Genomic DNA, 24,403 nt, shown 5'->3' with positions numbered 1-24,403 from the left:
AAATTTTCAAATTTTTTGGAAGCTTAAGTTCTAGGCGGTTTGTCTTGTGTATGTGATTGTGCGGGACATGTATAACAATTTTCGGGGGGTTGTGTTTGTTAAGTCCACACAGTGTCGGTAAAATGTTGTTGCATTGCCTAAGCTCAAAATATCAATACCTACAGGTGTTTCTTAATAAATATCACCTTTATCAAAAAAAATTATCACATCTCTCTTTAAATATAATAGAATTAATTTTTTCAAATAAATCTATACAACAAATTAAATTGCGTAAATTATTATAGAAAAATAAAGATGAGAGTTGGCAGGTTTTACGGATTAATTTCCAACAAAGGCATAAATCTCCACCAAAGTTAGGATTGTTGCGTAAATCACCATGGATATTTAATTTTTAATATTTGATGAAAATAATATAATTACAATAAATAGTTTTAAATTATAAAGATTACATTAAAAAAATGAAGAAAAAAAATGTAAATAAATGAAAATATATATATATATATAGTGGTTGATGTTAAAAAAAAAAACTAATTTCAAAAATTAACAAAATGGCCGATTTGTCCACTTAAATGGACAATTATATATAACATAATTTTACGGTATCGGTTTTACAATACGGATAAAATAAAAGCTATTATATGAAATACAAATCCTTTAACATCTTAACTTTCAAACAATGAAAAAATCACAATTTCTTAAAAATATTACTATCATACTATTCATTTTATCTCCATCCACCTTAAAAAAATAATCATTTTAATAAACCTTATAAAAGTATTATAATTAAAACGTAACTCGTTCATGAATAATGAAAATATAAATTACTTTCAAATGGCGAAATAATAAAATATGATAATTTTGATACATAGGACTTAAAAAGACTAATGACAAAGTGAAAATGTCAAAAAATAATTAGACGGTTATGTATTTTTAAAAGAAATATAAAGTAATATTCACTCGTGGTCTTTAATGTTCTCTAAATGATAATGAAAAAGACTTTACTACTTGTTATTTGAGTTACACCACAAACACATCCAATTAAACCTATTATTTCTATAGATGAAAAACGTTATTAAGTACCATTCATTTCTTTCTTTCGAAAAAGATAAAATACATAATATATAGTTTCGAATGTAATTCAACTTAATTTGATGCTTTATTTTTAATAAAGAAATTTAACATATAATCTTTTTTGTAAATGCGTTGAGGCGAATCATAATTTTACTCAACAACGTAAATTGATCAAATTTATTGTTGTGTTTGATTAGGTTTCATTTGATTAGTATACAATGGGCGCTTAGGGCGTATAGCCTGACAAAAAATAATCGAGGCAAGTTCGAACAAGTAGCCGGAGGAAGCGTTTACTTTACAAAAGAACAAGTATCTTGTTAGAGGCAACTTTCATTTTCATAAGTAAAATAAAAAAAAAATACACAAGTGTTAGAATTAGACAAGTATGCGGAGGAGGCAGAAGTTTACATTAGAAAAGAACAAATTCTTTGTTAGAGGCAAACTTTCATTTTTATGAGCAAAACAAAAATTTACGCAAGTGTTAAGAACTAGAAAAGTATCCGGAGGAGCGAAGTTTACTTTTACAAAAGAACAAAAGCTATTAGAGGCAACTTTCATTTTCATAAGTAAAATAAAAAAAATACACAAGTGTTAAGAATTAGACAAGTGCGGAGGGCGAAGTTTATTAGAAAAGAACAAAAGTAAGAGGCAAACTTTCATTTTTATGAAAAACAAAAATTTGCAAGTGTTAAGAACTAGAAAAATATGCCGGAGGAAAAAAACTTTCATTTTTCATAAAAAAAAAAAAAGTGTTAAAAAAAATATTATTTAAGGCAAACTTTCATTTTTATGACAAAAGAAAAATTTACGCAAGTGTTAAGAACTAGAAAAGTATTTTCAGGAGGCAAAATACAAAAGAAAAATTATCTTAAGGCCAGCTTTCATTTTATGAAATAAAAAAAATACGCAAGTTTAAGAATTAGACAAAGGGGCGAAGTTCACTTTACAAAATTACAAAGTATGCCGTGAGAGGCAAACTTTCATTTTTCATAACCAAAAAACAAAATATTATTAACAAAACAACACCAATAACACATAAGATTGCATAAAAATCAAAATTATTAACAAACAATACCAAAAAATCAAGACACACATAAATTAACTTAATTCATGAAGTTATTTCCTAAGACGATTTCAAAAATCATTCTTAGGCATATGTTGCCTCGAACAAAACATTCTTCAAAAAATCGATTATTAAACAAAAGCAATAAATAACATTTTCATGCAAAACTTCAAAGATTCAACAAAGAGAAAACCAAAACGCATATCAAAATCGGCTAAAATATATTACGACATTCATAATACGATATTCAAAAAATCAAAATATATACATGGGGAACGAAACTAAAGTTGAAAAAATCGTAGAGACACTATAACAAAACACTATAATTTTAAATAAAAAAGGATCAATTAAATATAAAAAATGACGAAGACAAAGATATCAATTCAACAAACAACAATTTAACATAAAAACAAATATTGAAACAAGCAAAAGATTCAAATTCGTACCTAAGTTTTAGAACAGATGAGATAGACACAAAAAAGAGGAGGAAAGAAGCAAAAAAAAGAAAAGAAAAGAGCAAATGACGAAATAGAAAGAGTTTTAATGGGGTAAGGGTAATTTCGTCAAAAAACTTTCATTAGTGAGGGCAAAAATTAAAGACATAAATGAGGGGCAAAATATAAAGACCAGCCCAAAAGAAGGGCACTCCGTGCAAAAAAATGAAAACAACTTATAAGCCAAAAAAAATAAGTTGGGCTACCCCAACTTATTTTTTTTAGCTTATAAGCTGCTTAAAATAAGCCCATCCAAACAGGCTCTTAGTATTATTGTTAGATTCTCAATATCAAAAGGTTTACTACTTGTGCATGCTTTAAGCTAGAGGGAAAAGTAATTTATTTTTATTATATAAGGGTAATTTGATAAACTTCACATTGCATTATTGATTTTTTAATATGCGTCTTTTTGGCTAAGGTGACACTTATTATGGGACAGAGGGAGTATTACTCTATATTATATAATATTTTATTATGACTATTATAGAGGTAATTTTACAAAGAGTGTACCGCTATAATAAATGTCGGGCAATTTGCATGATTGCCCTTCATACATCGGTCTTTAATTTTTGTTCCTCAATTCGCTGGTCTTTAATATTTCTCTTCGCTTAAAAAGGTGGCCGAAAATACCCTGAGGTTCTGGGATCAAAACCTAGTAGAGTAAAAAATAATATATTTTCGCAAGGCATGGATTTCTATAAACCTATGCCTATTCGGGCGAACTTACATAAAGCCTATGTCAGAGACGACCGTGACTTTGACTTAGTTTTCGCTTTTTAAGGCAAAATGCCGCATATGGGTATTTTTTTTCAAAAAGTATTGCCTTGCAATTTTTTATTTTTACTAAGCGGGAATTCGAACCTAGAACTTCGGGGTATTTTCAGCCACTTTTTCCAGCGAAGGGCAAAAATTAAAGACCAGCAATTTGAGGGGCAAAAATTAAAGACCACCCCAAAATAAGGACAATCCTTGCAAAAAAAAAAAAGATAAATGTCACTGCTATTATACATATAATGTTGTTACAGAGGAGTAAATTATAACATGAAAAATTAGTTCCGGAGAAAATGAGGTTGTAATAGTGAAGTGCTATTATAGCGAATGACAATTTTAGAGAGATTTGACTGTACTACTAAAAGAGAAATTTTTATTCCACTTAATATAATTAATAAAATGATAGTAAAATATTTTATTTAGGGTCTGTTTGGAAAGCCACCTGGTAATTGGAATGGGTGTAATTACTAGGGTAGTAATTACACAGTGTTATAATTACAACGACTTATTTGTTTGTCATCATGTAATTACAGTGTAATTACAAGCGTATTGTTTTATTGCACAATTGTAATTACACAATTAGTTTAATTTAAAAATAAAATTTTATTATCAAAAATAAAAAAATAATATTTGAAAAACATTTGCCTTTATAAATGATATTAAATTATGTATTTAACAACCCATATCTCTTGAAAATATGTTTATTAATAATCTTATATTTGTAACTAATATTGTAAAAATTAATTGATATATTTTCTTAACAATATTTTAATTTTAATTAATTATAAAATTTAAAAGCTGACTTTTTTGTGAGAACGTCATGGATTGGATGTTTGACAAAAAAAAAAAATTATAAATATAATGCCATAACATTATTCAAGCGTTTGACAAAATAAAAATAAAAATATCAACTGTAAGTGAAAAAGAAACAACTTGCAATATGAAATGACAAGTCAATAATACTAACGAAAATAAATTAAAATCGAAAATATAACGTAAATTCAAATCCAAAAAATAAAGTTTAACATAATTCTATGTCAAATTCCAACATTACATAAGTAAGTTATAACGTAACTAAATAAATATAAATTAAAAGAAAGGAAAAATATAAGTCTATAACGTCATTCACAACAAAATTCTACTTTAATAACATGACTCATTATATGCCAAGTTTGTTAATGACTCATTCTTTCATACTAAAGGTGTAATTTCAAAAATTAGAATAAACACACAATTATGCTAAATGAATAAAATAAAAAAACGAGCAATTACATGAAATCACAAGAAGTAAAGGTTGGGAATGAGATAAATAATATAGAAATAAAAATATATTTTAAAAGTAAAAATAATTATAAAGTAAAATAAAAAAGATGTTAAAATAATAGAAATAAAAATAAATTAAAAAGTAAAAGCAATTAAAAAAAAAAAAAACAAAAAAAAAAGTATAATTACAGAGTGTAATTACACCTAATTCTCAACCCCTGAAAATTCGAGTGTATAATTACACCCTTTCAATTACAATCAATTCTCACCTAACTAAGTAAATATTTGATCAAATAAATAGATTAAACTGTGTAATTATACTCAATTCCAATTACCTGAGTGGCTTTCCAAACAGGTCCTTAAAGGGACAATCCACACAAAACAACGGGCAAGAACCTCAACAAAATTGCGTTGAATTTTGGTAGCCTCATCAGGCATATGTTTTTTCAAAAACCCATCTAAAACCCTCCCGCTCTTTCACCTTTCTCTTCCGCCCAAATCCGACTAACACCCTTTTCCCCCAATCATTCCACAACTCCCAAAACACTCAACTTCCAAACTCAAAACTTCACAGTCAATCCTCAATTAGCATACAAACAAACTAATATTGCAATGAGGGAAGAAGAAATAGAGAGACTAAGAGGTGTTGTTCGTGATTGTGTGAGCAAACATTTATATTCTTCAGCTATATTCTTTGCTGATAAAGTTGCTGCAATTACTTCTGACCCAGCTGATATATACATGCAAGCACAAGCTTTGTATCTTGGGAGACATTATCGCCGTGCTTTTCACCTTCTTAATGCTTCCCAAATTGTCCTTCGTGACCTAAGATTTCGATACCTCGCTGCTAAGTGCCTCGTATGACCCTTTTTTACAATTAATTTAATTCTTTAGTTGCTGTTTGGTGAATTTATTTGTCTGTTTCAAGCTAATTGGGGTCATTTCGAATGTCTAGCTGTCTCCATTTGGACCCATTTTGTCCAAGATCGTGTCTTTTTGCACTTGTATAAATAGGGTTATGTGTAATTTGGTACTATTTGTGTTTGGAATAACAAGCTACTTAATTCATTAGTTGCTATTTAGTGAATTGTTTTTCTATTCCAAGCTAATTGGGGTCTTGTTGATGTCTATTTGGCGTTATTTGGACCCGTTTTGGTCCAAGATTGTGTCTTTTTGCACTTGTATGAATAGGGTTATCTGGGGTTCTAATGTGTAATTTAGTACTGTTCATGTTTGGGTGTTAATGGAGTAACAGGCTACTTACTCATAGTACTTTTACCCTTTTACATTAAGGGTTTGTTTGGTATGAAGGAAAATGTTTTCTTGCAAAATGTTTTTTAGGAAAATAAGTGGGTTTCTTAGTTATTTTCTTGTGTTTGGTAAGTAAGCAAAAAAATATTATCCAAGATCATTTACATGTAATCTAACAAAACACTATGTAGTGGGATGGGGTGGAGAGTGGGGGTTTTGGGGGGAGGGGGGGGGGGGTGGAGAGTGTGTGGAGGGAGAGGATGGTCAAGGGGTTGGGGGTGGAGAGAGTGGGGGGGGATGGTCAAGGGGTGGGGGTTAGGGGTGTTGGGTGGGTAGGGAGGAAACAATGAACTTGGGAAGTAGGAATAGAAATTGCTATACATACAAACTATGATACAATGAGGGAAGAAGAAATAGAAAGATTACGAGGTGTTGTTCGAGATTGTGTGAGCAAACATTTATATTCTTCAGCCATTTTCTTTGCTGATTAAGTACCCACAATTACTTCAGACCCAGCTGATATATACATGCAAGTGCAAGCACAAGCTTTGTATCTTGGGAGACATTATCATCGTGCTTTTCACCTCCTTAATGCTTCCCAAATCGTCCTTCGAGACCTAAGATTCAGATACCTCGCCGCCAAGTGCCTTGTATGATCCTTTTTCTACATTTACTAATTTTTCAGTTGCTAATTTCTGAATCATTTCTCTATTTCGAGCTAATTGGGGACATATCGATGTCTATTTGCCTCCATTTAGGCCTATTTTATTCCAAGATTGTGTCTTTTTGCACTTGTATAAATAGGGTTATGTGGGATCTAATGTATAATTTGGTACTATTTTTGTTTAAGTGTTAATGGAGTAACACGCTACTTACTCATTCTACTTTAACATTAAGGGTATGTTTGGTATGAAGGAAAATGTTTTCTTGGAAAACAATTGGGTTTAGAATAATGTCCCAAAAGCATTTTATGTAATCTAGGAGAATACTATGGGATGGGGTGGGGGATGGGAGTTTTGGGGTGGAGGGGGTGGGATGAGGTTGGGGTCCGTCGGGGGTGGGAGGAGACGATGAGCTGGCAGGTCACTTATGGAAGTTGTTTTCCTAGAGAAAATGTTTTCCAAATTATTTTGACCAACCGAACATGGGAAAATTGGAAAATCCATACCAAACACACCCTAAGTGGTGATTTAACGTGAGTACGCTTAGGCTCTAGTTTATCCAGATAACATGGATTATAGTTTTGGTATAGTAACAAAGTGGGGCTCGAAAACTACCCCAAAGAACTGTATTTTTGCGCTTATTTAAATAGGGTTGTTGGGGATTCAGCATGTTTAGTGATACTCCCTAGCTGTTAATTGAGTTAGACTGGCTACTTGTTGTGCTTTAACATCAGAAGTGGTGATTCAGCAAAGTAGCTTCAGCCTCTACCCTCTAGGTTGTCATATGATATGGAATTATGTGTGGTTGTGGTTTAGTTATTAGTAGTAAATGGAGCACAAACGCTAGACAAAGAATTGTAGTTTAAGCTGTTATGCGTTGGAACCTGTTATGTAAGACTTCATATGTTCCTAGATTGTTTGGGACTTGATTCAGATGTTAAATTTCAAGGGTTGCAATCATTTGTCAGATTGTTAAAATATTTAAGGGATTCAATCATATCTTGGTAAGGTCGATTGAAAATGTGAAAGCTTGATGAAACCCCGTGTTTTTAGCATCAACCGCTTTTTCCCATCCCAAGTATTATTATGACTTTCACTCCCTGTCTATACTATAACCTCGAGCCTCTTTCTTGTTTTTGTGCACCGGGCATTGATTGATGGGATAATAGGAGCATGCTGTGGAATCAAACCACAGTCTATTTCCTTATATGGCGAAAGTTGAGTGTGAAAATCTAGACTTGAAAGCATATGCTTGTTATAGGTGGTGATCCCCGTCTCCCCTTTTCGCCTAATCCATCCGTTCACAGCGTCGCCACTCTATCGAGGATCGAGCTACCACACTCTTGAAACCTTGTAATTTCTCTTTTATTCAGTGAGAATATAAAGAAAACTAGCAATTCTAATAAAAAAGATAAACTGAACAAGTGGGTCAGATTCTAGTCCTATCCTTCTTTGTTTGTCTGCGCTAACTTGAAGTGTTACAGTTACCACAGCCACACTAACCAGCTGCATTTAACTCAACAACTTGGTAGGTGATAGTATGCCCAGCCTGACAAGCCCCACTAACCTTCTAATGTCGTCGAAGTCCCGCTTGACACATGCGTAACCCATGAAACTACGTGCAAACAGGTTGAGCGCTTCAACGCGCTTGGGCGGTGCTTCAGTGCAAATACAAAGGTGTTAAAGGCGTGTGTCTCAGAGTCCAACTGTCTTAAAGAGAGGGCACAAAACAATAAATATTTCACCTAATTCTAATTTTTAAAATGATTTATATAATTGTTATTTGTTTTTCTAGTTATTATACATTGATACTTGAACTACTACATATTCTGATCTTTATTTCTTAGAATCCCATGCTTTATTTGCGTGTTGCGCTTAAAGTCCAACAGACATTTGTGCTTCTTTTCGCTTTTTGCCTTCCATAATGGCTGCTTACATTGGTCAAGGTGCTACCATTTCTATGTAGGTTGCCAGCATTCCTCTTTCAGTTATCAACATGTCACGCTCCTAAGTATGATTCTGATTTGGTTTTAATGTATAGTATCTGTCCCATAAATTAGGATCTTATTACGAATGTATCAGTTGACGGAGCCTCAATCCCTAAAGAATTGGGTCCATATTTCCACTACTAAATATGTCTCTCTCAAGAATAATTAGGGGTTCTCCAAATTACGAGGTCATCATAATCTTGTACTTATCCAAACACTAACATACAAGTAATTAGCCAGACTAAACATTAAGCTCAGCAAGTTTCATCCTATCATGTTCTAAAATAATTTGCTTAAAGTTCCTTTTATAATTCTGTATTTTTAGGAAGAATTGAAGGAGTGGGATCAATGTCTTCTTATGCTGGGTGATGCTAAAGTGGATGAACATGGAAATATTACTGACACAAGGGAGTGCAACAGCATGTATTTAGACAAGGATGGTGAAGATCGTGAAATAAATGTAAGTTTCTCCATTCTCCCTGACCTAGTGGGGTTTTCCGGTGGAATCTGTTATGAATCCTTACTTTTCCACAGAATCAAAATGCTCTGTGTAAATTTTTGACAGATTTTATCAGCTATATGCTTTTTGAGGGGCAAGGCATATGAAGCTTTGGAGAATCGTGCTCAGGCTCGACTATGGTTAGTGATAGTTTGGATATAAGACTCTGATGTTCATGGCCATAATTTTGGATTACAGATTTGGCTTGAATTTCTTGTGTGTAAGGGCATTAATAGGAGAGATTGTTCGGTGCTATGTTTTCTGTTTGGCTGGTAATCATGTTTTCAGACTAGTTATGAGGGAGAAGAAATGATAGAAAGTACAGAAAATGAGGCACAGTGACTTTCCACATTTAATTTAAATATGTATTAGCAAAGAAAATAAGCAAAGAATGAATAAATTTAAAAGTGGTAGTTGGGATCCTTGGGATAAAAGTGGTTTCAGTAGTATTTAAACTCCTTACATCTGATTTCTGGTAGTTTCTTAAACTCAAAAGAAGAGTAACATTCAGAAGGAGCAAATTATTCAATGAATGGTATCGAAGTAGTTAACTCTTGACTAGTACCAGTTGAAAAAAAAGAAAGAAAAAAAGAAGTAGTTAACTTTTGACTATTTCCTATCTTACGGATGAACCTTTTGTTTATGGACCCCATGCTTTCCCTCTTTTCTCTTCTTTCATTTGTTGTTTGTTACTACAATAAAGAAGTTATGGGTTCCCTTTAATGTAACTGTAGGAACAAATTATCCTCTTGTCTTTTTTCTTGTGTTCAGCATCTCTGATCGTCAGCAATCCCATCTTCTAACCTCTCAGTTCCTTACTTTCTTGTGCATTGAATTAGGTTAGAAAATGAATCTTGAAGGTCCTATTTGATCAGGAATGAAAGAGACGTATTCTGTCTCAAGTTAAACTGTATTGCAAGAGATATCATTGGATCTGAAGTTAAGGAATGACAGTTCCATCATGTGCTGGGCTGTCTTTCCTTATTTCTTAATATTGGTCTAGCGGTTGCATATTCGTTTATATTATTGGGAGGAGCTGACTTGTTATAACTCCATGACACTTGTAGGTATAAAGCTGCTATCAAGGCTGATCCTTTGTGTTATGAGGTATGTAAGTTTTGCTGTAGCAGTCTTGCTTCTGTAGTTGATGGAAGTGTATGTTTCTTGGTTTCTTGTTTAGTTTCCCCCAACCCCCCCCCCCCCCCTCCTTTTGGGATGTTGTGGGGGATAAATCCTGGCAATTACTGTATTAGAAGCCAGTTATACGGTAAAACTCTAGAAGATACTTAGTTATCTTATATTCATGTTTTTCCCAATGATAGAAGCCTCATAGTATGCTTTCAATTTTCAATTCCATGACAATTTTACGAAATTCATCTATGCTCATTTTCAGGCATTGGAATGTCTGATAGAGAATCACATGCTCACTTGTGATGAAGGTGAGTACCTTTGCTGGTCAAAGTGGACCTTCTTGGAACTATGAAATTGTACAAGCTAGTTTATAGAATCAAAATGTCTTAAAGCAATGCAAGTACTTTTGGAGACTAAGTTGATTGTACTCCAAAAATCCTTGGTGTGTGTTTTTAAAAGTAAGAAACATTCTCTTTTCTATTATTGTTCATTGTTCAGTGCTGTTAAAGGCTGTGCAGTGGCAGTTGGCTGCTCACCGTTGCTTAGGGAGCATCTATGTAGGCAGCAAGACTAAGGGATCCTCCTCATCGCCTATAAGCACGATCTTCTAGGGGGTGGAACTAAACAATATATATAACTGGAGAAGTTCTAGTTGAAAAATATAAGAAGGCAAAGTGATACACTAATTGATAAAGAAACGTAATAATAAATATGTGAGTCATTAGAAATAGTAAGTTAGAACTTTAGTATGGAAGTAGCCACTAAACCTAAATTGGAAAATTAAATTGTCTCTTAGCATTAGAATCAGAAATTTTTTCCTTCTCAAAAAAAAAAAAAGCATTAGAATCAGAAATTTTGAATTGTTTTGAAACAATTGATATGATTTATATTCCCATTTAACTGTAGCTTCTTAAATTCCTTTGTCCTATAAGTATTATTCGTGTTAAAGTTATTCTTTAGATCACATTTATATTTCTCATTTATTTCCTTTTGCACCTTTATTTACTAAGGCCTGTGCTTTAGTTGTGTTTTGCACTTAAAACCTTGATGCATTGTGGTGTTTTTAATGCTTTTGCCTTTTATAATGCTATTTATTGTTGGTACTATTATTGAAAACTGCTAAATTTTTTAGATCATGGTATTATTGTGTTAATGTAATCTTTGTTGAAGGCATTATTATGAAAAATTGACAAATCCAATCGCTAGTGAAATTTCAGAGAGAAACCTGCTCTCATGTTTGCAATTTGGTCCTGAAGATGGGTGGCTTTCTTCATTCTATTCGTGTTTGATAAAGAAGGTAATTACGTGTTATAAGACTACTTTGTATTCCATATGACCTTCCTTGTGGATCATAAACACTTAACTTTTGTGTTTCACTCAATTAAAAAACAGAATATTGAATTTGGTACTTTATGTTTTTTGATAAATAGACAGAAATAGCTCTACTTGAATTTTTACAGAAATGTTGAAATGTTTTATCATTTGCATAGAATAATTTTGATTTTATGTTTTGCGTATCCATTTATTCTTCGATGGAATAATTTTTTCTTTTCCGTGCTTCCCAGTATGATAAAGAAAATGTGGTGGAAGCCAAATTTAGAGAGCTGGAACAGAGTGGTGGACCTAATACAAAGCCGTCGGACAAATCTGTTTTGTGTACGCTTAAAGCCAACACTGATCTTTTGGCCTGCAAAGCCGAGTACTATCATCAATGTGGGGAATATCAGAAATGCTTTGAACTAACATCTGAGTAAGTTGGTGACCCACCAGAAAGGAAATTATGTCCTTCTTTGCTTTTGCTTGATCTTTATGCTACACTGAGCACATGTATTTTGGTACCTTGTTTACGTCACTGCTTGAAATTTGGTGACTGTTTCATTTTCCTCTTATCCTTTGGTACATGATAAAATACAGATTGCTTGAAAAGGATCCATTCCACCTCAAGTGTACCCTGGTGCACTTAGCAGCAGCAATGGAGTTGGGACATTCCAATGAGCTGTATCTTATGGCTTGCAATTTAGTGAAGGATTATCCTCAAAAGTGAGTAAGCTTGAGTTTGGTCTTGGAGTTTTGAAAAATATATTGCTGCATCTTCGTTCACAAGGCCTACTGCATGAAGATTTCTTCGCTGAATAAGCTTAAAGTACAACAAATTCTTATTAATCAAGAAAATTATGATTCTACTCATAGCTTTTGCTGGAAGTTGAGTTCCTTTCAAGATCAATAGAGTTAAGAGTGTTATTCATGCTGTTAGCGGAAACGTAAAAGAAAGAACACAAGATTTAACGTGGTTCGGATCAAAATGATCCTACGTCCACCAGAGAACAGTTGCCTTTATATTATTAACAAAGAAAGGGGAGAGATCCCAATTACACCTAAGAGAATGGCTCTCTCAACTCTCTACTCACTACAAATGATTTATGAATTTTTGGGATGATGAACAAAGAAGAATTGCCTCTTCTTTTATAGGCAAACAATGACTTGGGCTCCAAGTGTGCTACATGGGCATTTCAATTATCCTCCACATCTTAGCATCCTTTGGCTCCAAGCAATGCATTCTTTGGCTCCAAGTATCCTTTGGCTCCAAGTAATTGAGCATTCTTTGGGTCCAAGTAATAGAAAGTCATCCAACTAAAATTGGCACACGAGTTTTCTATCACATAACAAAAACCAACTCCTTCAATCTCCACCTTGGTTTGCGTTCCGAGCATGCGAATGAACAACTCTGGCCAAAACTTCTAAGCTTACCGGGAAACCCCGTTGTAAGAAACAAGAAGAATCAAACCATTGTTGAACATACCACCTCCACCTAACAACTGTTCCCTTCGGAGTTGCATCAGTTGATGCGTACTTCTGCCAAGTCCTTGCAGTGTGCAAACTTAGCGAGCGGGACTATCTTGGTCAACATGTTTGTAGCGTTATCGTCTGTGATAACCTTCACGACCTTGATAGTTCCCTCTTCAACATCTCGAATAAAATGAAATCTGACATCAATGTGTTTAGTGCGCTCATGAAATCTCTGATTTTAATCAGATGAATAGCACTCTGACTATCACATCTAAGGGTTGATTCCTGCTGAACCAAACTCAATTCCGCCACCAAATCTTTCAACTAGATAGCTTCTTTCACCGCCTCCGCTGCTGCCATGTATTTTGCTTCTGTCGTAGACAAAGTGACAATCGACTGCAGAGTCGATTTCCAACTAACGGCACTGCCAACAAGAGTAAAGATGTATCCAGTTGTGGACCTCCTTCTGTCAAGATCCCCTGCATAGTCGAATCACATAACCGAGAATTGAAATACCTCCACCACCTTTTTGAAAGGTCAGACCAACATCAGAAGCTCCCTTGAGATATCTCAATATCCACTTGACAGCTTCCCAATGCCTCTTTCCTGGGTTGGACATGTATCTGCTTACCACACTTACAGATTGAGCAATATCTGGACGTGTGCATACCATAGCATACATAATGCTACCAACTGCCCTGGCATAAGGAACCTTTGACATATGCTCCACCTCATCCTCGGACTGAGGCATTTGTAAATCTGAAAGCTTAAAATGAGGAGCTAATGGTGTACTTACGCTGTGCTTGCACGTATGCATATTGAATCTCTCGAGAATCCTTTCAATGTACCTCTTCTGAGAAAGATGTACAACGCCGTCTTCTCTTGAAATCTCCTCACCTAGGATTTTCTTTGCAGCTCCCAAATCCTTCATGTCAAATTCCTTACTCAACAGTTTCTTCAAAGCATTTATCTCTGTAATGTTGTTAGCAGCAATAAGCATATCATCAACATACAACAGTTAATAAATCATTGAGTTACGAGACATCTTCTTGTGATACACACACAGCCTATCAAAACGCACCTCTGACAATTCATGTGTAGTCATGAATGCATCAAACCTCTTGTACCACTGTCTAGGGGATTGTTTCAAACCATACAATTTCAAACCATACAAAGACTTCTTCAGTTGGTATACATGATCTTCTTTTCCCTCAACTAGGAAACCTTCAGGCTGATCCATATAGATTGTCTTTTTTAGATCATCATGTAAGAAAGCAGTTTTGACATCAAGCTGTTGAAACTCCAAGTCAAATTGTGCAACCAATGCTAGTAGCACGCGAATTGAGCTATGCTTCACGACTGGAGAGAAAATCTCATTGTAGTCAATTCCCTCCTTCTGACTAAAACCCTTTGCAACCAATCTCACCTTGAACCTAGCATCTTCCACTTCAGGAATTCCTTCTTTCGTTTTGTAGACCCATTTGTATCCAACTGTCCTCTTCCCCTTTTGCCTTTTCACTAAGACCCGTTCGATTCGTGAAGAGACTCCATCTCTTCGGTCATGGTTAACCGCCATTTTGCAGCATCCTTGCAAGAAGTTGCTTCGACATACGAGGAGGGCTCCAGATCCTTAATCTTTCTTCTGCAGCTACGAACGCATATGCAATCAGGTTTGCTTGATCTATAAGGCGTTTCGCTCTTCGTATCTGCCTCTTCTCCCTTTCCTTCGCAATTGTGTATGGTTCATTGACAGCAAGTTCTTCAAGATCTACATCATTTGACTCATCTTTAACCTGAGTCTCTTGATTCTTTTTCTTGGTAAGCTCCACCGGAAGCTCGTTGTTCTCGTTTCCTAAAAACTCCACGGAAACTTTACTAGGATCAAGTATAGAGGAATCATCAACGGTGACATCTCTACTACTTATAAATTTGAGTAAAGACAAACACCAAAGTTTGTAACCTTTTACTACATCCACGTACCTTACGAATATGGCCTTCTTAGCCCTTGGTTCAAGCTTTCCTTCATTAGAATGATAATACGCTGGGCACCCAAATACTCGTAAGTATGAATAGTTAGAGGGTTCACCTGACCGTACCTCATTCGGAGTCTTAAAGTCAATCACCGATGTTGGAGATCGATTGACAATATGAGCAACAGTGTGAACTGCTTCAGCCCAAAATATTTTAGACATTTTGGCTTGTAGGAGCATACAACGAGCCTTTTCAAGAAGAGTTCTGTTCATTCTCTCAGCAACTCTATTCTGCTGTGGGGTGTGCCTGACAGTCCTATGTCTTGAGATCCCATGAACCTTGCAGAAATCATTAAACTCTTCACTGCAAAACTCCAAGCCATTGTCTGTACTAAGATATTTGATTTTTTGCTCCAATTGATTCTCAACCAAAAGCTTCCACTCTTTAAATGCTTCAAAAGCATCACTTTTTGCCTTCAAAAAAGGCACCCAAACCTTTCGTGAGAAATCATCAGTACAAGTGAGAAGATACCTCTTTCCGCCCTTCGATGGAATTTTAGACGGACCCCATAAATCTGAATGGATGTAGTTTAGCACCCCTCCTGTCTTGTGCTTGCCGATGTTGGTGACAACTTGTCTTGTGCTTCACCTTCTTTCTTCGCTTCCTAGAACGCAAGGTACTCACAAAATTCGAGTGTCTTTGATCTTCTCACCTTTCAAAAGGTTACGGTTGCTCAACATCTCCGATCCGCACGCTCGTCATACGACCCAATCTCGTGTGCCATAATCTTGCCTTGTCATCATTAGATAAGATCAGATGCATTTGCGAGCCAACAATGGTGCTTCTCCGCCAATGTGTAAAGGCCATCCTCCATCTTTGCCTGTTTTTCAAAGATGACTAAAGAACCTTTAGTCACCTTCATAGTTCCTCCTTCGCTCATGTACTTGTAGCCTTGTTCATCCAGAGTACCCAGGGAGATCAAATTCTTCTTCAGATCAGGAACATGACGGACTATTACATATAGTCCTCACGGTTCCATCATGGCAGCGAACCCGAACAGAGCCAATGCCAACTATTGCACGAGTTGCATTATTGCTCATTACTACGGTTCCTCCACTTTTCTCATCATGCTAAACTAGTCTCTTCGGAACGTCATATGCAGAGTACAAGCAGAGTCTAACACCCATTTGTTTCCATAACTTTCATTATTGCATGATATTGTAAGTACATATTCATTATCAGAATCATGTACCTGCTCAACTGTGGATGCACTCGCCTTTTACTTGGACTTTGACGTTAGGCAATCTCGTTCAAGTTGCCCTTGCTGCAGCCCTAACAATGATTCTTCTTGTTCACACGAGACTTTGATCTGTGCTTTGATTTGCTCCTTCCCTGTTGGCTAGTCCGGCCTCTCATAAAGTGCCCACTTGTTTGATCATCTCTGTCTCCTTCGAAATGCCTCTTCACATCACTAGAGTTAAGTGCTTGCTGCACTTGCTCAAGGTTGATAGGCTCCTTGCTATACATCATTGAATTCTCAATATCACGATATCCTGACGTCAATGAAAATAGCAGAGCACATGCAAACGTCTCCTCGTCCTTTTTAATGCCGGCAATCTGTAAGTCCATGACAAGTTTATTGAACGCGTCTAAATGATCTTGTAACGAAGTACCTGACCCCATCTTAAATGTGTGAAGGCGCCGTTGTAACAACATCCTTGTTGTCATTGATCGGTCCTGGTAAAGCCCTTGTAGCTTGTCCCATAACCGCTTGGCCGTCTCTTCGGTACTTGTACTCACTTCACAAAGTACGTTAGGTGCAAGGGACAATTGGATCACACTCAATGCATCCCCTTCAATCTTCTCCTTGTCGGAAGCCGATGTACCATCGGGATACTTTCCGTCAATAGCATAGATTGAACCTTCCCTCCGCAGTCACGCCATCATCTGGATCTTCCAGATATTAAAGTTGTTGCATCCACTGAATCTATCGATTTCAAACTTCATGGAACTCATCTTTTCTTGTTCTTCCTCCTTCGATCTTCAAAGAGTCCTAACGCTCTGCTACCAATTGTTAGCAGAAACGTAAAAAAAAGAACACAAGATTTAACGTGGTTTGGATCAAAATGATCCTATGTCTACCAGAGAACAGTTGCCTTTATATTATTAACAAAGAAAGGGGAGAGATCCCAATTACACTTAAGAGAATTGCTCTCTCAACTCTCTACTCACTACAAAGGATTTATGAATTTTTGGAATGATGAACAAAGAAGAATTGCCTATTCTTTTATAGGCAAACAATGACTTGGGCTCCAAGTGTGCTACATGGGCATTTCAATTATCCTCCACATCTTAGCATCCTTTGGCTCCAAGCAATGCATGCTTTAGCTCCAAGTATTCTTTGGCTCCAAGTAATTGAGCATTCTTTGGCTCCAAGTAATAGAAAGTCATCCAACTAAAATTGGCACATGAGTTTTCTATCACATAAAAAAAACCAACTCTTTCACATGCAAAGATCTCTTTTCGTGGTGACATTTAACCTATATGTTATTCAATAGAAATGGAAACAATCAAGAGATGGTGGGGGCTCGAGTTGGGAGTTCAAATAAATTTGCTATTCCGATATGTCAATCAAGTGATACTTTGACAGTTTAGAACTAATCTAACATCACTTGTTTTTCTCATGTAAAATATTCAACATGATGTATTCAATAGAATGGTAAAAGAAAACATAATAGAGTTGAGGAATAGGAAAGTAAAACCAAATAATGACAGCATGATATACCCTGCTTCAGCAACTTGCCCACTCTAGACCCACACCCAACCTTAGAATCTATTCCAGTTGATGTGAAATCTGCAAACCCAGCCTTTTTATGGTACACTCTTTCGGTATTACGACTTTGCCTAGCGAAATTATACCAATTCAGTGCTAACACTTCACCCAAATGGTCCACACTTTGAAAAAGTATCTTCAGCTTAAGCACTGTAACTAATGCAAATCTTTAAACTGATAATAACTGCATATATGATTTCATTCTTCAGTAAAAGGTATACCAATTATGTTACCCTCTCAAAAAAAAAAAAAAAAAAAAAAGGTATACCAAACTGAGTTCTGTCTATTTTCCAGCATGCCACTATTAACCAGTCAATTTGTGGAATCAAGAGAAAATCTAGACAAATCAATTTGAAAGATTGGCAAACTATTCAAAATTAAGCATGTCAAGAGTTGAAATATTAGCTCAAGTTTTGACTTTCATGTCAATCATTTTTCGGTCTTTTTTCCAGAACAGTGGTGTTCGAGCCAGCTTGCATGTAGGTCTATATTCCAGTGGATACTGCTATCTTCCACCGGCAAAAGTACCAGTGTCACTTGAATAGATAACTATCAGATAGGAATCTCCACTGCTAGGTGTCAGTTTTGTAGATAACAACTCGTAGTCTGAAATGTGTGCAGTATTGAATTTCTGTATTGCATCATTTACAAGAATGGACTAGCCTATTGGTGGATAGATTAGTATAAAATGGCCTTGGAGAGAAGGTGTTACCATTTGTTTGGAGTGATGAAAAGTTTTATTCATTTTCTATGTCAACAATTTGTGGTGAAAATTGCTATTATATCATTAACTACCATTTTATTTTATGTTCTAGAACCTGTTCTGAATCTAATTGGCTCACTAGACCATGCTGTTTATTCAGGGCTCTGTCATGGTTCGCTGTCGGTTGCTACTACTATTGTATCAAGAAATATGACCAAGCACGCCGCTATTTTAGGTACAAATATTTATGTCATCTTGTCGTGAAGAAAAGGGTTTGCAATTCTATCCCTCTTTCTCTCTTGTGGAACTTCTTTTGTTTCGTGACAATATTTCTGGTCAAACATTTTCTTCAAGGTTTGGAGATGGGTTTTGTTTTTCTGCTCTCGTTGTCTTATGCAACTCTTTTGGTATATGAGACAATAGTTTTAGTGAAAACACGTCGACGTAAGAATCTGAGTGGTGGGTAGTGATATTAAAAGTGATTATTCTAATGCTTAAATTAATGATGCGATGGGAAGCAAGGGGGTCCTCACTTTGCTTGGGTGAAGCAAAATGACTTCGAGGAATCATGTGCGTTGAATGTAAGGCGAACAAAAATTGAACGAGAAGTGGTCATTTCTTTGAATTTGGCTTTAAAGGTGTTAAAAAGAAAAAAGGAGAACAAAATAGTGCCATTTGCTATCTGAGTACTAGGACACTCTCCAGATACATTACAGTGCTATCTTCATTTGTTAGTCCACTTCTTTCTTATTGTGTTTCTTCTTTAGGATGACCTGTTGATCTATTCATCTTTTTACTAAGTTGCGTGGACTCTTCATTTTTGATGCCGAACACGTCTCGACAAGAGACTGGGACGGGTGCCGCGATACGTCTCGGATTCTGTCAACCAACTTCGGATACTTTGACCGGAGTCCATGGACAAATTTGGGGGAAAAATTGAGATTTTGATTTCTCAAAATAAAAGATAAAACTGATTTAAGACATGGGAAATGGAATGCCCATGTTGGAGAATGAAAGATTGAATTCGGTGATATACATGTAAGTTTTCATAGAATATCTCTCAAAATTTAGAATATCTTTATAGCTCTATTTTTATAATTTTGAATTTTCTTAGCCGAATCTTCCCTCCTTAACAGTTGAGATTTTTTTCTGTGGATATCAGTTTTCTGGAAGCTACATTCTACCAAAAGTTTGACTGAATCACATATGAAATTCTTCTAAGATTTTCAGGATCTCTGATTTCCCCTGGTAAATAAAATATATTCTTTGGGTGGTGATTTTGTACTTAACTGCTCCGTCACTGAAGCGAGGACTGGTCCTTTTTCCATTGAGGATATTAAATGATATGATTTCCTGAATGAATTACTCTTATTAATTTACTTTTACCTGATAAAATGGATAACCTTAGCAGTTGTGCAAGTGCTTAAGCTTTGAGAGTTAAGTGCTATCTCATATTTCTGGTTCTTTGGATATTCTAATGTAGCTTACAAATAAGTCATCCACATTCAGTTGTCAAAGGTCTTATTTTGTATTCTGAGTTTTTACATTTGGCAGTAAGGCAACAAGCTTAGATGGAACATTTGCTTCAGCTTGGATAGGATATGGAAATGCTTATGCAGCTCAAGAAGAAGGAGACCAGGCAATGTCAGCTTACCGCACTGCTGCTAGATTATTTCCTGGGTAAATACTATTTTTGCTTGATAATTTTGTCTTCTCGTATCTGTGAGGGACCTACTATGTTCAAATTTCTGAAAAGACTTCAACCTCTATTTGTGCTAATTCTTTCATCCATACTAAATTGGAGTAATACTTTTCTACCGATTCTAATATCCAACTCGACTATTCTTCCAATTCATGGGTATTTTGTCCCTTTGCAACTTAGAGCTGACACAAAAATGTAGCAACAACATATCTTTTCGAAACAATAAACTCTAATTTGACCTGTATGTAGTATTTAACTCTGTTTTGCATAGTGATTTCTAAAATTGGAACCAAACATTGACTGCCATTTAGAAGGAACTGCTAATTCGATGAAATTGGATTAAAAATGAAGTTCAGCATGTCAACAAATATTTTAATGGAGCCAGTGCTGCCAGAGCATATTAACCATGCATAGTTACTGAAGATTAGTGAAAATATATACATCTGACTTGCATCTTGAGTGTGCTCAACAGTCAATGTTCCAGCTGTAAACCCAGCTGGCTATATTCATCACGACGTATTTTCATGAGCTGCGAGCCTGCGACCAACACCTGAAGAGCTAGTGTCCATTTCCGTTCACATTGGTCACCATTCCTAACACAACGTTCAAAATTGAACCATATGACATATAATATCATTTGATAATCGCTGTAGCCCCCTCGCGATTGCGGCTCGCACCAGATCTGGGCACCAGATTTCAGCCACTGCTGTCAAGCTGCAAATTTGTCTGATATGACCCCGAGCCTCTCGGGTCCCAACTCGAACCATGCCAACAAGTCCCAAACCACAGTACCAACCTATACTACAAATACTCAAACAAAGGGGCCAGGTTGCATGAATTAAACCCAATTCCTGAAAGAAATTAAAAAAAAAAATGAACTCAAAATGAAGACGGATTTTATATGATGGAGATAATTTTGTACTTTGGCCCACTAGAGTAACTTCTTATCTTGGCAGTCCCTCTTATTACTTATAGGGTATACTTTTTCCTTGACAGGTTGAATCTTTAATTTTCTTATTCCAGGTACCATTTGCCTACTTTGTACATCGGAATGGAATACATGCGAACTCACAGCTTTAAACTGGCTGAGCAGGTGACTATACATAGTCTGTGGCTTCCAATGTTCAATTCTCGGTCATGCTTTAGTTGTGAGAAAAATATTCTGCTTCTCTGAGTCTGCATAAGTATGCGTGGTGGTTATTCACCCTGAAGTCATTTGACATTTGATCGTCTGGAGTTCCCCCAAATAACAGTGCTGATAATGTTTCCCTTTAGTTTTTTATGCAGGCAGAGTCAATATGCCCCTCAGATCCACTTGTATATAATGAACTTGGAGTTGTTGCTTATCATATGAAGGAGTAAGGATTTTTACTCTAGTGAAATTTGCGGCATTTTTATTTAATTGCATAACCTAACTTTTTTGAAAAGCTGCATGACATTTTTCTCATTTATCCTCTAGAAGTGATAAAACATGTATTTTCTGTGTTAACCTCGAACAGTTCACGTTTTGGAAATTATGGGTATATTGTTCTGAAGTCTTGTTCAGCCTAGTATACTTGAGTATCTTTCCCCGTATATCTGTTTATCTTTCTCTTGTTATATCCTTATCCCTTTTACCAACATTTTATTTGTATCTCTCTTCTAACTCTTTCAGGTATAAGAAAGCAGTACGATGGTTTGAGAAAACATTGGCTCACATTCCATCTTCCTTAAGTGAGATGTGGGAATCCACTGTAATCAATCTTGCTCATGCTCTCAGAAAACTAAAGTAAGTGACTTATGCTACGATTAGTTCTGTATGTACAGCTTATAATTTGGTGGCCATTTGTTATCCTTCTCGTTAGATCTAAAAATAACATAGATAACTAGGTTACATGTCTTCAGGATTGCTATCACAGTATTCTTGGATGAGGTTTATATTTCTACAAGTTCCTCAAAAATTTAAGAAGACTTATCAACATATTTGTTTCGGTTAATGTGCTAATGACTTTACCAGCCGGAGAAAGCTGAGCAACTTCACCCGCAATGTGATTACTACATTGTTGCTTTGAAAACCATGCAATGGAGTGTTATCATATGGAAGATATTGAGAGAACTCTTTAGTTCCTTAGATCATTGACTATGTGGCCATCCTTTTGGGAATTAAAATATGAAGACTTGACTTAAACAGCTGCCCTCTCAATTGCTTAAACTAAAATAGTCGGATATATAGTATACGTATAATCCATGTATAACTATGTATAATCAGTGTACAATCTATGTATACCGGCTAGGAAAAGTAAACAGTGAATTCGGCCGGCTGTTTGTGTAAAGTTTCCATCAATATTAGGGACGTCAAATTGCCTAGCAAAGCAGATTGTATTGCCTGAAGGGTAAGCAGAGGGGGATGGAGCCCTTATTTAATTGGTTCAACTGAAACCGATATTTTGACACAGAACATCGTTATAGATATATGTGAATAAAATTTTAACGCATATGAACCTTTGAACCCATAATTTTTAGAAGTACAGTGAGTTCAGTGTTAAGAACTTTAAAAGCTGAACCCAACAATTTAAATCTTGGATTCACGTTTGAAGGTAAGTCGATAAACGTTTTAGCTGTGGGTAACATTAAGCAAAACTTTCTTTCAGGAGGTACAATGAGGCAATTGAAAATTACGAGAGAGCCCTTGCATTGTCTACGAGAAGTCTAAGTACTTATGCTAGTCTTGCATACACTTATCACCTCCAGGTAATAAATCTCTGAAAAAGAAACTTCTCTGATTGAATATGATGTCCTTGTTCGCGATGTATATATTCAAAAAACATGGCTTTGATTTGTTGCTCTTGCTATTGTGCAGAACAATTACACAGCAGCTATTACATACTACCACAAGGTGGGTTTTCGGACTCAAAATAGTCTCTTATGTATGCATTTAACATTTTCGAGTGTAGGTTAAAATAGTCTCTTAAGTATGCACTTAACATTTTGGTCCTTTATGTTTTCCAGAAGTTAACATCTTTAGTCTGCATCAAATATTTACCCAACTATCTGATAGATTTGACGGGAACTATGAAAAAGGGAAATTAGCACGAACTCACATTTAGATGTACAACTTTTGTAGTTTTTGCTTTTTAAAATTTATTTTTAGAGTCTGGTGCAATTTTTTGAGGTGTAATTTCTGTTTTTTATAAATATATTTTTACTTTCTAGTGTAACTTTATGTGTGTTACATATTTTAGGATTTGATGAGACTTTGTTGGTGTTTATAGTTAAGCCTTTTTTTTTTTCATTGTTCCCGTCAAATCTTACATACAGAGTTTGGTAGAAGACTAAAAGTGTTAACTTTTGAAAAACTTAAAGGACCAAAATTGTTAAGTGCATACTTAAGGGATTTGTTTTGAACCCACATTCAAACACAAGGGACCATTGTTGTCATTTTCTCTTAAAAATAAGATATGGTTTTAAGCCAAAAGATCCATTTTAGTTAAACATGAAGGAAAATCCTGACATGGAAAATGTTGATATTTGGTCTGATAGTTTTACATTGAGTTTTGCACAAATCAATATTCAGTCTGCTGTTCCATTTTCCAAACAGGCTTTGTGGTTCAAACCAGATGATCAGTTCTGCACAGAAATGTTAACTTTAGCTCTTGCTGATGAAAGCCGCCATGGAATTGACCCGATAGTTGGATCTCGTTCTGGTGGTCTATTTATCTAATGTGGAACCCGAGGAAGAGAATTTTCTGGTAATGTTATTAATTTATGATGATCAAAAGGTTAGGAAAAAAATCTACAAGATATACTTTTATCTTCTTGTATCATAGACGAGTAGGAGCAGTAGAAGTTTGTATCTGCAGCGAGTTCTAGCAGTTGAAACCTGTATAAAGACTGTACCAGGTATCACAATTTTTTTATACACAATATGATGCATTTTTTTTTAATCTTCCATTCTTGGTAAAATAGCTAAATAGACAACATGTAATTGCATGAGATTGCGTTCTCGACCCCTCAACTTCATGAGGTTTCATTTAGGCACATATACATATTAAAAGATGGTTTTTTGAACCCGTTGTTGATCAAGCTTATGTGCCATTGATTTAATTGAGTTGGACTAAGTGCGTTAGGTACGAGTGAAAAGGGTTTGCTTCAAAATAATGAAACTTGTGGTTCTAACTTCTCCATTGGAGTGGAAGTGGACACTACAGCAACTGAATCTTGAGACGGTAAAGTTT

General features: G+C 35.4%; 1 protein-coding gene across 4 annotated transcripts; it reads left to right on the top strand.

Moving 5' to 3' along the window:
• The first annotated feature begins 5,054 nt into the window (after positions 1 to 5,054).
• Positions 5,055 to 24,112, top strand: LOC132031307 (anaphase-promoting complex subunit 6). Of its 4 annotated transcripts, none has more exons than XM_059421215.1 (16): positions 5,055 to 5,520; positions 8,889 to 9,023; positions 9,129 to 9,202; positions 10,130 to 10,169; positions 10,456 to 10,501; positions 11,411 to 11,490; positions 11,759 to 11,943; positions 12,108 to 12,233; positions 18,630 to 18,722; positions 20,042 to 20,167; positions 21,213 to 21,282; positions 21,465 to 21,547; positions 21,844 to 21,957; positions 22,820 to 22,919; positions 23,029 to 23,064; positions 23,767 to 24,112. In XM_059421215.1, exons 1-16 carry the CDS (start codon positions 5,275 to 5,277, stop codon positions 23,887 to 23,889), a joined length of 1,677 nt encoding a protein of 558 aa, XP_059277198.1. In that variant the 5' UTR covers positions 5,055 to 5,274; the 3' UTR covers positions 23,890 to 24,112. The 4 variants fall into 4 exon arrangements, with proteins under 4 accessions (XP_059277198.1, XP_059277201.1, XP_059277199.1 ...); XM_059421216.1 differs by having other exon boundaries at positions 5,056 to 5,520; positions 18,648 to 18,722; XM_059421217.1 differs by lacking the exon at positions 5,055 to 5,520 and adding an exon at positions 6,310 to 6,563.
• The last annotated feature ends 291 nt before the right edge of the window (positions 24,113 to 24,403 follow it).

Source organism: Lycium ferocissimum, chromosome 9 (genome assembly GCF_029784015.1).
Source record: "Lycium ferocissimum isolate CSIRO_LF1 chromosome 9, AGI_CSIRO_Lferr_CH_V1, whole genome shotgun sequence".
Classification (NCBI taxonomy): domain Eukaryota; kingdom Viridiplantae; phylum Streptophyta; class Magnoliopsida; order Solanales; family Solanaceae; genus Lycium; species Lycium ferocissimum.
Note: the sequence above shows the minus strand (reverse complement) of the source record. Positions and strands in the feature narration are given on the sequence as shown.

Bases quoted from the DNA above. Each gene is read 5' to 3' on its own strand.
- LOC132031307 (XM_059421215.1), top strand. From the start codon at position 5,275: ATGAGGGAAGAAGAAATAGAGAGACTAAGAGGTGTTGTTCGTGATTGT. The intron at 21,548-21,843 runs GTAAGGATTTTT...TAACTCTTTCAG, and splicing joins GTTGCTTATCATATGAAGGA to GTATAAGAAAGCAGTACGAT. The intron at 21,958-22,819 runs GTAAGTGACTTA...ACTTTCTTTCAG, and splicing joins CATGCTCTCAGAAAACTAAA to GAGGTACAATGAGGCAATTG.